Raw genomic sequence first — 15,475 nt, 5'->3', positions numbered from 1 at the left:
GCTGATAACTGCGACGACCGACCCACTTCAGGTGGTGTGGGATTTTGCACTCGTCGGTGAAGAAGGAAAAGTTTGCACCAAAAGTATGAGGGAGTTCATGAATAACCTTGAATGCAGTTGAGGAGGCCTTGTGCGGAGGCACATAGGCATTCCCGGACCTGCCTCAAAGATGACTAGGCGATTGATGCAGCGCAAATCGCGAGGAGTAGCCATTACGGTTAATAGAACACGCACGAAATTTTGCGGTTTCAGGCAAAGGGAAGGTAGTACTTTACACTTTCTGAGGGTGGGCAATGCTAAACATGATTTATAAAGCGCCAGAATGACAGCTGACGCAGGGGTGCGACAATTACCTAGGACGAAACGTTACTAGAGGCCATAAAACATGACAAAGCTGTAAAATCTTTCCAAGCCACAACCTTAAAAAACCTTAATATGTCAAAGTTAAGCAATTGACAACTGTGCAAAAAGCATTTGAGGATGTCAATTAAGACATGCCTATGGAATTTTTGTAAAGGCCAGAATAATCAAAGCAAAACCAAAGGAGAATGAAGTCCGCATACGTTAACAGTTGTTATTTTTAGCATCAGCACACCTGTTTATAAGGGAATTAGGATTATTCATTGACAAATATTATTCTTGATCTAGATAAACGCACAAACCTTGGGTGAAAAATTTTGAAAATTTAGAATCTGCTCCTAGCTATTCAACTCTAAATGTGCTGTAAACATGTGGGAATGAAATGTCAAACGATAAGGAGTAGACTCTAAAACTCCCCATGAATGCAAAATCAAATTCCGAATCTAAGTGTGAAATCGCAAACGAACTTGGATGAAAAACATTTTCGGTTTTCCAGCGAGGGATGGACAGGTATTCCCACGGAAGGGATGAATGACTTGATCCAAGGGGACGGGACCATCTGTTCCGTAGATCGAACCAGCATCATCGCCATGAGTTAGAATGACACACGCAAAACAGTCAGCGTCTGCATGATTCGCAGATGATTCTGGAGATAGACAAAAAGGAAATTATTACGACTTTAGCATGATCACTAAAGCTTAAATTACGATATTAGGGAAAATAAGGATAAATGCAGCAAACACGCAGATTTCAGATAGAGAAAAATGCTAACCAAGTCATATTGTTCAAAATAAAAATAGAGCAAGCATTTGAGTGGTTAATAATTCATACAAAAGTATTTCATTGAGAATAGAATTCTAACTGGAAGTGACACAAATTAGGGTATAATACTGAAATTTAATCAGAATGTCAACCTCGCACCCGTTTCTACGATAGAGAGTATTTGGGTGGCAGATGGATTTTGATATGTTTTGACATCGAAATCCAGAAAAAGAAAAGTATCCTCGAGTTTTTTCAGATCCACATCAGCACCTGGTCGACTAGGAAGACCGAGTGCTGCCTTAAATGTGTCCACAGAAATGACCAAACAAGTACCACGTCGGGGTGCACGGGTTTTGTAGACAAAGGAGGTGGCGGCGCGATGGTGCGCAGATGACTCAACAGCCTGGCGTTTATATGCGGGCGTATCGGACTGGGACTCGAGGGGCATTAATTTACAGGAGAAAAGGGAGCGCTCAAACATCTTTTCGGGAAAAATATTCTTCATTTTGTCTGTTGGTGCGACTAGCGCACTGTCTACAGGAGGGGATGCCTCAGTAGTATCCTTATCACAAGGGCTGTTTAAAAGTGTAACTTAATTCAAGGTGATCAAACCTCCTGTCCGAGAACTGTAGATCATTATAGCACAATGGATTAAGAGTTTCGCCTTTACGCCACATATAGATATCCTTTAAAAAACAAGGACGAAATCGAGAAGCAAATATGCTATTTATGTATGCAGCGGCGAAATATTCAAGTAGGGAGCAGTAGGAAGACCTTGGGAATGATTAATAATTAAAAACTACTGAAATAACTAAGCTAATTTGGTTATCAGAGCAATCCAAGACTTTTGCGGCGAAGAAAATGTTTTGTGCAAAATTTTAACGTAACTGAGGTCCGCACCAGAAAAATGCCCTAAATAAGGCAGGTCAAGTATAAGCACAAATTCATGCAGACGTTGACAAATACATTTTAATAATTTGTATGCCTAGTATAACAGTCACGTGAGCATGTGTGCTTAGAGCCCTAATATACAAAAGACTGGCGCAATAATTTTGTATTTGGAAGTTACCTTTTCAAGGCTAACACTTTTGCTGACATGCTAATTAGAATCAGGAAAATAGGGAAAATTTGTGCCAAAATAATTAACTTTTAAAAACAACAACAAAAAATTTGGGTAAAACGACAGGTAAAATGCTATCGCTTTTCAAAACATTGAATAATTTTTTTACATGAAAACTAGGTATAGAACCGTCATGTAATTTTCGATTAATGTAACAAAAAAAATTCTACCAACAGTCTTAAAACTAAAACTATTGGGAAAAGGTTAAGTGAGACTTATTTTACGAGACTTTCATGCACAAACGCAAGTGCGCGTTTGAGTTACTTGATATCGCCGCGCTATCCTCGTTTTTGCGGGGGATTTTGCATATGTTCGTACAGATGTGGTTTCGGAGGTGGTCTTACATTATTAACTTATCATTCTTGGATCAATGCCTGGCTTTTGGTTACAACTGCTTTTTTGATGCGTTTTGATGCGTTTTTGTCACTTTTCCAGCCTAATATTAAGTTTTGCTGAATGGGTCCTTTTATTCGACACCTGGATTTTGCTTTTCAGATGACGGAACTGAAGGTCTTAACAGATCGTCTACGGGACTTGCTCCCTAACGCCTATACAGACAGTGCAGATCCATCGCTATGTTTCCGCGCCTGCGTTGGTCGCTACCTTAAAGACCTCGAAGATAACGCTGAACTAGTTCCGACTCTTCAAAATATGGAAGTCTCTCAGGCCTATGTCCAATGTTGCTTACATCTCCTTGAGTCCCTTGCACAAATCGACGTTAGAGTCGGAAATGGGAAGCCGCTGTTTAGTGTCTTTCAAAATCAGCAGCTGTCTAAGTGTCTCGAATTCGTTGTTTGTCTTGGAATTTACCCTCTTCTCTCTCCTGGTGTCTCAATGCCCCTACATCTAAGGTTGGAAAACTTTGACAAATTCAACTGTCCCAAACTTCAGTCTACTCCCGATAGGCACCAAAGATTGTTCGAGGTATGTTAATGAACTTCCTGAGTCTACACAGCAGGTATAGTCGCACTATTTTTTAACCTATTTTAATGTATTTGCATTATTTTAATGGAATACTTCGCTACACTCATCAATCTTAAACCGCTTCATAAATGAAAAGAGCAGCTTCGTGATCAGAGCCAATAAATGCAAGTATTCTACAACAGACTAGCCAAATCGCTGTCTTCCCGCTAGATTGCGAAGTGCTTTGATGCCCTCACTTATTCATCCGTTGACTCACTTCGCGACCTCGTCTCGCCCAATGGCTACCTCAGTGACTACCTTGCTCTCCTGCTACAACTCAGTTACGGACCCGTTTCAGGGGATTCCTCCACCACCACCACCACAGTAGACATCATTCGCTTCTCTCGCACCCGCCTTCGCTCTCTCCTTGCTCGTCTACCCCGACCTCTGGCCTTCAAAGAACTCTTCCTCTTCCAGTGTGGCTTTTGCAAACAACAGGTTAGTAATGCTGCCTTCACTTTGAGCAGAAATAACTTTCGTCCTTTTAGTCGTCAGCGAAGACTCTAGTGCCAAAGTGGTTACGCGATGCATGTGGTCGTCTAATCACCCAACTTTTTATCGCTCGGCCCCGTGAATGTGAGGCGGGGCGATCGCCTCTGAAGGACCTCATCATTGGTGTTTTGGACGTCCACTCCACCGATCCACGACACGTCTCTGCTTTAGCCCCCGCTCTGGCTCATATTCTAGCCACTCCACCTCGAATGACTGGGCGGAATAACACTACTGAGCAGTACTATAGCAGTCTAGCACTGCAGATCTCCGACGCCCTTCAGACCAGCAAGGGCCGTGAAGACTTGCTTTCTCGTGTTATCCGGCTCGTTGCTATTGATACCACCCACCAGATATTTGAAAAAGATATGAAATTAGGAAAGCGCCTCTTTCTAGAGAAGCCATTACTGTCTAAGCTGAAGAAAATTGTCCAAGTTAATCAGCCAGAAGTGGACGATTGTGCATCAGACGCGCGGACATCTACGACAATTGATATGTCGGATTCGTTGGAGTTGCTCTCCGCGGTGGATCTACGGAGTGTCGTCGAGTTTGTTGCTGAGGTAATGGGTCTCAACAAGTGGGATGAAATTTGCTCTAAACGGAATCAAATTTGGGATCAATGCCTTTTAGCTTCTGGATACACGACACCCCTCAAAAGCGCTGTGCTTACTTCTTGCACGCTACTCTCGGCCTTGGTTCTACTTCTGCTCACTCCTTAATCTGGTATGCCCTGTAGAGGAAACAGATGGTGATTGCCAGATTACTGAAGCCCATGAAACATCACCAGTCGCCGAGTTCAAGTTGGTTCAACTTCTCACTTGTTAAAAGTGATATGTTTATCTCATAGCGTTTTTACTTTTTATTGAAGTTTCGGACATTATGATATACCCTTTGCCTATCGTACCGTTTGAGAGATGGAGAACACAGGCCTATGGAAAGGACTTATTTCTGTTTTACACATTTTAAGTCCATAAATATTTATTTTGATTAAGCAAACTTTATTTAGACAGTTCTTTGCTATGATTGCTCGCATCAATTCGTTATATGGCCTTGAAAATCAATGTTTACTTTCGTATATCAGGCTCATTGCGGTGGACTATCCGGTTCTGATGTGACAACATTTGTCATAATTTCTCAGTCAATATAAATAAGTCTTAATAACTAGGATGCAAATAATCTCGGATCAAAAACAATTTACTTCAGCTTCATTGTTTCAACCGTAACTAATCTGTTTACGATGCACGATCGTTTGCGTCCAGGTAGCATAAACCTGCAAAGAACAAACGTTGGACTTTTTGACACTGGACCAAGGAAAGGAAGTCGAGGTGTCACATTTACACAGAGCTGGCAGCAGGCACGTTAGTATCCATTCAGATTAGTTGATGAAAAAACCTAGCGATCAGGGACAGTTAACATTTCCATTTGGTGGTTTAGGTGTATTTCACGACCCTAAAAGGTGAGAACGGAGTTATTTGCTGGCTCTCTAGCTCAAGACACATTTTGGCGAATGTTTCTAGTTCAGCTAAGTAGATTCCGACCAGTAAGTTACGACTGTGCCAATTCAATTGTTCTTAAAGTCCCAACATTAATTGCTCATTTGAAGCCCGCATTATGTAATGTAATTACTTTGCGCCTTGACTATCGCCTTTTCTGCTGTGTCATCTGGTTTCCTTTGAGGAGAGCTGTAGATCATGTGGGTTCTATCATATGCAACTCCATCATCTCGGAGGCCAAATTTCATGCTGTGTGACTTTTGGTGGAAATTTAATGTCCCTCCTTGTAACTTTGTACATAAGCTACGCTCTCATACTTCGGCGGATGAGTGAAGTAAGGGTTTTGCGTTTTTACCGTCCCCTAGGTCTCAGCTTTATTCAATCCTTACGAGCCTTCTCAACACCGACAACGTCTCCTCGTTTTCCCTCCTTCGCTCCTGGCTACACCTTCCTCCACTTGACTCGACCACGCTGGAACCATTAGTTTCATCCTCCGTCTCCTCCTCCCTTCCTTTGCCCCTACGTCGCGCCATTGTCCTGCGACCCGCCTCGCTTGTCTCTTCTGTCAACACCGACTCCGAAGCTCCACGCTCGCCCTTCCGTGTATGTCAGTCGATGGAGGCAGTGATGGAACACTCGATGGAAATGATCTCCGCTCGTATCACCGTAGCTATGCTGCTGCTTTCATCCGCCATTCACGCTGAGGGTCATGATAGTGGTGGTCTCGACGAGGGGGAGGCTTCTGCGGAACTGTTACTCTCCACCTGGTCCACTAGCGGTGAGAGTAACGGTGGGAGTGTGAATTTGAAGCAGTCGGGTCTCGCTGCGCACCTCCTTCTTAGCCTCATTTCAGTGAGTATCGTATATTTTGGCCCAAAACCTAAATTGTGGACTAGACGAGGTCTACTGATGGATGAATTAGAAAAGGGTGTACTTTTTTATTTTTAAGTAACCGCATTGAGTCAAAATCCCTGTTATGCAAAGTTGAATATTCCTGATGCGAAAAAAATGCCACACTTTTCATCTGTTACCTTGTAGGACATCAACTCTAGACTGATTGAAGACGCGGATAGGCAGCCAAAGGGCCGTGTTTGCTTGCGACCAGAGGCAGTGGTGGGGGCAATGATGGAGGAGGAAGATGAAGCAAGGGCTGTAGAAGTACCGCTTGCCGCGTGCCTGATGGCTAGCGCAATGCTTGAGGAACTCAATCCCGCCAGCCTCTGGCCCTCCGATCCCGCTTTCGCTGTGCGCCTTCTCTACGTAAGTTATGGCAGAAAATGACATTTTGATTCTTCTCCTATTGTCATTATCACTTCATTCATTGAGAAAACTGAGGTTAAGTGAATTACTTATTCTTGATTTGCCTTCAAATATTGTTCGATCTAATACTTGTTCATTACTGTGGGACCCTATTGAGTTAGATAACAATCCAAATAATTTTTCATTCCCCTTTGTTCCTTGGTGCCCTAGCTAACACTGTCGCGCCTGTGTCTGGTACTGGACTCGTCCGCGGACAAAGAGGTCCTGAAGATGGAGGAAGAGTCGCTCAACTTGGTTCTTGGAATCGCTGCCTTCTTTGTCCACTACATGGATGTAGGTAGTGTCTCGTCTCTTCTGTTTCAACCAGACCCACATTTTATCTCCACATACATCTTATCGTGATCTTTATCCTCTGTCGATAAATTTCAATTTAAGGCTTTCGTAGCGCTAACGCTAGGCGTAACGTTTCCGAGGCTGTGGAAGCTAATAACTCATCATAGCATTGGGTGAAGCCAACTAAGCCAGGCATAACTAGAGTAGAGGCTGTAAAGCGGTAGATTTCATTGTCCATGCAATACCTGCAATCAAAACAGGTATTAACATGCTACATACGTTTGTTACCTTTGTCCCGCTTTTAGAAGGGAGACAAGGTGCCAAGTGAGGTGCGGGATCGTTTTGGCGAGTTGATTCCACTGTTGCACAAAGTCGAGGAGATATTTCCGCAAGGCAACGCCTCTGCAGAACTTGCTCAGCAAATTCGCATGTCCCTCTTGACCCGAGGTGCACTTCATGTTTCTCCCTCAACGGCTACGCCAAACTCTGGTCAGTAAGTCACCCTCCACTACTAGTTGGTTGATTTTGCATGGATGCAAACGCGTTATCTAACTGGATCGGTCTAATTAGTAGGTGCTGCGGAATCAGTCCTGGCTTGCTGAGAGGATGTATGTGTAGCAATAAGTAAAGCTTCGTGGAAATTCCCTTATGAAACCATTAGTCTGATTCACATTCACCTTGGAAAGTATCGGTAAACCCTGTTTTTCAGTTCGTCTGTTTCGAAGAATGAACCGGGCCCTAAGAGACGTCTGGTCGAGGAGTTGCCTTCGGTGCCACTATCCACCTGCCAGACTGACACTGAAATTACGACGAAGGAGACCGTGGAAATGAGCCATAAGCTGTTGGAAATTTTTGAACAGTTGAAAGATCCCTTTATTCCGGTCCGAGGTCACGCTCTGATCGAATTGAGTCGACTTCTGGAGGCCAGAGATTCTTGCATAAGGGGCTTTGAGGACAACATCTTTAAGGTATGGGGAGTTTGTATTGTCTTCACAATCGCTTAAAAGTAACAATTGGCATAATTCTACTTCAACAATACAAGTAGGCAGGTCATTTTCAGAAATGCGAGTGTTCTCTAATACCTATCTAATTCCGTGGTTAAAAGCGCTCTGCTGTGTTAAGATCTCGTTGAGGCTACTTGTTTATGAAAGACTATGATTTTGATCAAGTAATGTATGGTTTCTTCAAAAGGCCCTCTGTTTATTTTGGAAATTGTAGAGGCAGTGGCTGATCAGTCTTAGTTAAGTGTACCATGTGACAGACCGACTGCTCTAGCTGTTGAGGTAAATAATTTCTGCCATGGGACAAAGATGACTGCAAAATTTGTACATTACTCCAGCGAGTAATGTTCTTCCAACATATGCAGATTCCTCCATTTGAGTATGTGAGATCAGTGTGGAGATAAAGTCTTCCATCATAGTCATCTACAATTGGATTAAAGGCTAAAAAATTGCCGGACCAGTTTGAGTGATGCGGAGGGCTTCGATCATTTGGCTACATGCATGATCATGGTGTATGAGCAAGGATCTTGAAATTTTTGATGAGTTCGTTGCACACACAACTGCCTTGACTCATAATGCTGAGAGAGTTGCATCCCGAATGATTCATTGAAAGTTAAGCCAAGTCCAGGTTGACGTCCTCTAAATGCACAAACGATGAAGCAGGTTAGAAACATTAGCAAAAGAAAGCAGCTTCTTTAAATGCATTCACTTAGCAGAAAAGGTTGGCTGCTGAAGCAGTCAGGAGGTAAAATCTTGCCTACATGCTCGTCAGTTCTTGATTCCGTTCGGTTTGCTCTTATTAATAATGCTACAATTTCTTGAGCGAAAGTTTCAACAACTGTGGTCATCAATTTAGTCGCCAGTTGTTTGAAACCAAATGTCTATAAAGCCAACCCATGCATGTTTAGTTGTTTTGCATTCATTCTTCATGTGGCTTACCATAGTGCAGATTTCACCTGTATACCCATGACTTTGACAGGCGCTGGTGGAGCACTTGGACAACGAGGACAGCTACGTCTATCTGAGCGCTATTCGAGCGCTCTCAGCTATGGGCAACGCTTTCACTGACCGCCTGCTGCCTCTCCTCCTTTCTCGCTTCAGCTCCACCTCCCACAGCCTCGAGTTTCGTCTCAAGGTGGGCGAGACCATCGTGCGGGTCCTTCGCGAACTAGGTGGGTCACCCTCCCTTCCGCCTCTCCGGTCAACCTTCTACATTGTTCGTAAAATTGTCATTCGGATTAGCACTTTGGAGTCAGACGTTCCTACGTCTAGACACTCAAGCGTCTGCTGAATCATTTTATTTAGCAGTTTCAAAACCTCTGTACTATTAATTTTATTACCATGGCTTAAGGCTCACGAATGGTAAAATCTAGTCCTCATGTAGACTGTCCATTTTTGCAGTATAATCCCTTTTCCTAGAGAATGAAATTTGGAGAGTCGAATAATTGGCTGCTGCCATCTGTATGAATCCCTCTCCGTCTTTATATGAGATCCTAGCTTTGCGTTACCTTCAATTAACTTGGTTCCTCAGCGTCCTTGTTGAAAATCAATTTTTGTAGCTAGCGTTTCCAACCAGTTTGTGCACATAGAGTGGCCATTCTGTAGTATCGTCTCCCTTTTCAGAGAAGACAATTTAGGGAATGTGGCCGCCACTGGCCATCATTTTGGAAGGTTTGTCTTAGTAAAAAGACACCACTTTTCATAGGATATATTGCTATGAGTTCTTTCTGCCTCCCACTTCACAATAATGGCACAGGGTCCCGCTGATTTCACCTACGCCAACAATTTCCCAGCCTCTCTAGGTGTGCGGCAAATTGCGGAATAGAAGACGTAAAGTACGGAAGGGCTCTACTACACATCAGTCTGGATGACTGAACTCATCAATTAATAATTAGCCTGATTAAAACAAAGACAAATTTTGTTTCCCAGTTGATCATCCCCTCTTTCATCCCACAGGTGACATTGCACCCAAGTATCGCGACATTGTCGTCTCCGGTCTACTTAGCTCTGCCGGGGATCCATCCGAATTCATTCGTGCTGCAAGTCTCTCGAATCTCGCTGAAATTTGTCGCCTCCTTGGCAACGCCATTCAACCTGTTGTCTACGAGGTTCGGAAATGCTCATTTCCTATCCATTTAATCCTAACAGAAGCCCATAATGTTTGGGCTAGCATAATCACCGAAATTGGATCTGAAGTGTGGCGTTCGTGTTACTTTCAAAGTCATTATGGGATACTCACGTATGGAAGGCTGGAAGTATAGATGGGAGGATTGGTCGTTGAAATTAAATTCCTCGCCGTATTAGCTAACTTCTAATGATTTGGAAAGTCGAAGCATCCTGTCTAGTACTTCTTGTAAAATTCCTGGATTCCACTGGTTATATCTTAAAGTTAATAGTTTCGCTATCCCCTTAAGTTCTGTTGGCATTTGTGGTGAAATGAAGAAATGTATGCTTCTGCAGATCATTGCTCCGGCATTATTAGGTGATTGACAGCCAGTAACGGAAAATTTTCTTCTTTGGTCCACTGGTGTGCATTTATTGCATTCTAGTCTTGTTCTGAGTAAAAATACGTCTGTTCCTGTGTCCTATGTGACTATCAAAACTGTACAGTATGCTTATGCATTGGAAATTCTGTACTACGGCTAAACGGTATCGTGGCTAGCCGTCTTGCTTACTATCATATCAATTAAAAATCTATCCAGCAACTGACGAGGTTTTACAGGTCGTGAAGGCACCCTTCAAATCCCATAGTATAGCTAATTCTCTAAATCTCGTATAAATTTTTTGCTCTCTCCTTCAAAGCCCCGGTTAAAATGATTCCTTCCTGTTTACTTAACCCTTGATAATCTTTTACGTTAACTGACGTCATGTAGTAAACAAAATGATGTTTTAAATGGTTCTCAGTTATGTATTCCAGCATCGTGCCAACTGAAAGCATTGGTAACATCGATGTGTTGGCGAAGGAGCTTACGGTGGCAACACGTGGCACTTGCCATGTGATAGTGTTGTGCTAAATTGGCACAATTGCTTATGCGGATGAAATGAAAATCGCACCACTTTTTTTGTGGATATTTGGGTCGCTGACCTCTAAAGTTCACCTTGGTAATGCTGTTCATGTAACTATCTTCGAAGGGAAGTAATTTCACTTTATATACCTCCACAACTTCAGGCTCTTGGTTAGCACTATGGTAAAGAAGAGATGTCTTGATAGGCTCTGTGGCCTGCGTTTATTATGTACTCGTCCGTGCCGCTGACCCCTGGAATCATCTCGCTGAAATGTGTCGATCTACTTCGGCTCTTGTTATCTGATATGCAGATCTTCCAAGGTAACAAGATCATTGTCGGTGTCAAGACACGCGATTACCACATTCCATATTAAATCATCTTCCATTAACGCTATGTGATTGAAGTGACAATTTAACAGTGCTGTCTTTGCTTAAAACCACTTTCTTTGTGGAGTTAATTACACACTCACTCTCAGTGTTTGCTTCAATCATTTTAGGTATCAGCAAATGTCGAGGAACCTGATTTGGAACCTATGGGCTAAGGGGTTCTAGTATTGCCATCAAAGAAAGGCTCATCCATCATCCGAAATAATTGGGTCTGTCCACATAAACGTCCCACTTTTTTACACTATTCATCCAGTTGGCTTTGGAGTGGAAATGCTTTTTCTTTCCGTTCCATCCTCTTGAGGCGTCAGCAGCCTACTTTTGAACTAATCGGTCACTTTGTCATACTTTTGAGGCTATTAGATGAACTAGCTTTGCGTTAAACGCAAATCTATCATTTTAAAACTATCGTATGAGTTGCCTCCGAAGACGTCACGGCTTGTAAGAGCCGCAAATGTCTTCACTATCTGTGCATAGAAGAGCCGAAAAACCAGCAGCGTGGGCAGTACGAGCATGGAGGCTCCATTGAAAAGGCTCTTTTTGTAGTTTGAATACCCAGACTCCTTAATTGTCGTAGGGTACGGTCACCACCTCGGTGATAGGGCATTACGTTCGTATCATTTCTAATGGGAGCCTACCAACCATTTTTTTTCACCTTCATAGTAAGGATATGCCTAGAGCCCCAAATCTTTTGGCATTTTCACAGAGAACCAACGCGTTACAAAGTTATGCACACGTACTTGAGTTTGTTAGGTTCTCACAATTGTGGGTGGTTAAAAAAACCAGATTATTACTTATATAGCTAAACGGTCTTAGTCACTCTTCCTCATCATTCTTCTGCCTCAGACGTCATAGGCTTTCCAATAAAGTCAACGATAAAAACAGCACTTCGTAATTTATTGAAAAGGATATCCTTTCATTAGAGAACAGCTTTTAATCGTGCACCTCATAAGTTTCCGCTAATGCCATCAACACTAGCCGTTCGGTGTTTATTTGGTAAAAAGTGACGCCTTGCAAACGTTCTGGGTAGGACTTTGTTGTGAATATTCAGAGGGGCCGGTTACCTGCTGCCGGAGCGACCGTAAACTAGCCTGGCAACTGAAGCTGCGCTGACTGAAGAGTCATAACGCAAATAAATATCCCTCCTTTGCCCGGGAATCCATCTTCTATTCATGCCATATCCTTTAATCCCAGCGCTTTATATCACGGCGAAAGACTTGGAATTTGCCTTTTTTTTCTCCCTGATCTTTGCCTTTTAGGTTTACGAAGTAATGGAGAGCATTCTGAAGCACGATAGCGCACCCATGGTGCGAAAGTCAGCCGCGTACCTTGCACGCAGTCTCTTTCTCACCTCTTCTACCCTTACCTCCGCCCACTCGGGCCTGCCCGTCAACCTGCCTGCAGATCTGATCCGCGACGTGTATCGCCTGCTGCGTGACCGATTGGCCATCGAGCGGGATGACGAAGTGCTTGAGCAACTAGAAGCGGCTATGGCCGAATTGGATGCGCGTGCACGAACCACTATCTTTCGAAGGCCAGATACCGTGCATGATCTGGTCAAGGAAATTCGGGTCTTGCATCCCTTTAATGATTGAGATCGCCTACTTTTTAGAGTCTTTCAATGTGGTGAATTATTTGTAGATAAAAGATTGGTCATTTTGTCTTGGGTATTGCAATGCTCGTGGGGAGTCGGCGTTCGGCCCCACGTTACGTCAAAAGCAGTGGCGGGTAAAGGTTTTGCTTGGCTGTTTGCAGTAGGTAGTGTCTTATTACCATAGTTGTTTACCATTACCTGAAGATAAAGGTCTTCAAGGCCGTGAGTAAATCACCATTTTCGATATTTTTTTCTAACTAGTAGTCACTGTTTCGGAATAATAGAATACGTCAAGGTGAATCCCATCAAATACGCACAGGCCATGCCATGTGAGGTGCTGGTGGATTCGAGAGGTGAATTTATGGTGCTTGCGGGCTTCGTAAAATTAATTGGATTGGCTTTGGTATGCATGTGTGTGTGTGTTTGTTTAGATATTCCTGTTGGGCAACAAAAGGTTAGTGTAAACCAACCATATGGCTAGTCAGAGGCCACCCACCTTCGAGGCGGAATGGGATATAAGTCTCACAGAAATGTCGACAACCTGTGAATTTTCCCACACTCGATCTTCTTGTTCCAAGGGTATGAGGCCGGAGCTAAAATCTTCTGACCCATTGCATATGCATCAACAATCCCTTTCGGGTTCAATATTTTCTTTTACAGTTCTCCCGTTACTTTATTGAGGAAATGTCACGTTCAAGGACACATTGTTATGGTCTTTAAGGTTTTTAAAAGAATTTGGGGGTCTTTATGCTCGGAATTTGACAGTAAAGCGTAGAAATGGGAAAAGATTTATCCACAAATTGAATGAGCTGTGCTGTTGCATAGAGTTTTTATTGGTGAAACCCAAGGTTGATCAGTGTGAAATTTGTGTGCAAAGTCGGATGGCATACACCAACGTAAGCTTTACGGATGATGATGTGGTTTTCCATGGCCCAGACCCGGTAAATTAGTTTAATCTGATTACCTTAAGGCTTCTGAAACTGTTGGTTTAGAAGGTGATATCCAAATCCCATCATCACAAGCGGCTAATAGGGGAACTATCGATGAATCGATTAAGGAGACTATCGTAATTCAATGTTAAATATACAAATTTTCTCAGCTGAGAGATGTCAGGTCGGTTTGTCGAAAGGTCGCACATGTTATATTTCCTCGACGAGGTCACGAACTTCTGAATGATTGTAAGCTTCTAATACGTTCCCCAATGTTTGCACTTTCTAGGGGACTTGTGGGGTCCATTCTTCATATTTGTTGTTCTCGCTTTGTAAGTGAGCTTACTTTGCTTGGATGTCACTGTTTAATGTATTTTGAACTGGTTTTGAGCATGATTTATCCTGATTTATAGTCTGGTGCGGTGTTGCCTCACGCGTTAGTTTTTTGTTAGACACGATTTTTGGTAGCTGTGACGCAATTAAGATGGGAGAATTTTATTGTTCCAGTGGTTTCAATAGATTATTCATACGTTACGGATTAAAGTCAGCACTAAGACCGTGTACTTTTGTACTGTTGTGATTGCTTTTCGTTTTACTATGTGCCACTGCTCAAGAAATCTGGTTTAATTAGACCCACAAAAGCCTATCGCCTTTCAACGTTTTGGTACTGTGTTGTTAACACACACCTTACGATCATTTCCTGGCATAACTTTCTTGGTGGCATCTCTTCTATTTCTAACTTAATCATTGTTCCCTCAGGGTTCTTCAGCTTAGTCATGGGCAGGAGGAAGACGCCGGCGCTCCGCAATTTGCACAAGTATTCACCATCTTTTGGTTCGGTGTCGTAGCTGTTTCTCTCAATACAAAACTACTTGGGGGGAACCTGTAAGTACTTACATTTTCCATATTTCTTCTGCAATCCCAAATTTTGTGTTAACAGCCTTTCCTGTCATTCTCCTCCCTCAATCGCAGATCTTTCTGCCAAACCGTCTGCGTTTTGGGCTATTGCATCCTCCCACTAGTAATCGGTCTGGTTATCAACGTCATTATCAAGCTCTTCACCTCGGCCAGCATCTGGGTGCTCCTTAGTCGGCTCGCGGTTGTCTTTGCTGGCTTAGCCTACTCCCTCTTCTCCGCGGCCACCTTCCTGGCACCCAGTTCGAAACCAACGCGAGTTGTGCTTGTTGTTTATCCCCTCTGCCTCTTCTACTTCTTCATCGGTTGGCTTGTATTTGTCAACACTGGACCCTCAAGAATTTAGTCTTCGCTTTGCGTTCTTTGGTCAGTCGAACACGGCTTTTTCACAGACTTACCGGATCGTTATTTATAAACTCACACTTGGATGTTTGCTGCTTGACGGGGTTAAGTATTCAGATCCTCCATTTTCCATGAGGTGTTATCTTCTGCCTTCTGATTACAAAAGTCACTTGGTCCGCGACACTCAGGCAATAAAAACTCGCTACGTTTGTGTCGCGACTCACCAAGAGGTGGCTTCATTTAACAGCACTTTAGTGTTTTGGCACTATCTGGCGCCGAGTGTATGAGCACATGCAAGGCATTGTTTTCAATAAACTGTGATGGCAATAGACGCAGGCGGTGTGATTTCCTGGTGAGATCGCTTAAATTAGTGTTGTGATGGGAGCTCAATCTTGTGACCAAACCCCAAGGTGATTTTAGGATTTGCTCGTCCAGCCCTACTGAGTTTCGTCAACCGAATTATCGACTTTGATAAAAGGTGGAAAATTCAACAGGCACATTGCAATTGCAAAACAAGGATCTATC

General features: G+C 43.2%; 2 protein-coding genes across 2 annotated transcripts in view; one reads left to right on the top strand and one right to left on the bottom strand. All coding sequences in view use genetic code 11, as the record gives it.

Annotated features, from left to right (window-relative positions):
- Positions 1–2,220, bottom strand: part of EGR_05059 (Caspase-3) — a gene marked incomplete at both ends in the record, with an annotated part of 15,133 nt that extends 12,913 nt beyond the window's left edge. The window contains 3 exons of the mRNA XM_024494308.1: positions 828–1,006; positions 1,282–1,697; positions 2,192–2,220. Of these exons, the coding sequence (XP_024351257.1) occupies positions 828–1,006; positions 1,282–1,697; positions 2,192–2,220 (624 nt within the window). The remainder of the gene's footprint in view (positions 1–827; positions 1,007–1,281; positions 1,698–2,191) is intronic.
- A 517-nt stretch (positions 2,221–2,737) lies between these two features.
- Positions 2,738–14,954, top strand: EGR_05058 (hypothetical protein; the record flags this gene model as incomplete). Its single annotated transcript, XM_024494307.1, has 18 exons — positions 2,738–3,166; positions 3,377–3,643; positions 3,694–4,254; positions 4,325–4,494; positions 5,553–6,039; positions 6,226–6,447; positions 6,658–6,780; positions 7,086–7,273; positions 7,490–7,748; positions 8,761–8,953; positions 9,738–9,889; positions 12,430–12,741; positions 13,613–13,705; positions 13,735–13,830; positions 13,864–13,942; positions 13,983–14,025; positions 14,453–14,578; positions 14,666–14,954. 18 exons carry the CDS (start codon positions 2,738–2,740, stop codon positions 14,952–14,954), a joined length of 4,089 nt encoding a protein of 1,362 aa, XP_024351256.1.
- Between the last annotated feature and the right edge of the window lie 521 nt (positions 14,955–15,475).

Source organism: Echinococcus granulosus (assembly GCF_000524195.1).
Source record: "Echinococcus granulosus chromosome Unknown EG_S00035, whole genome shotgun sequence".
Taxonomy (NCBI): Eukaryota; Metazoa; Platyhelminthes; class Cestoda; order Cyclophyllidea; family Taeniidae; genus Echinococcus; species Echinococcus granulosus.
The sequence above is the reverse complement of the archived record's forward strand: the minus strand, read 5'-3'. Positions and strand labels throughout refer to the sequence as shown.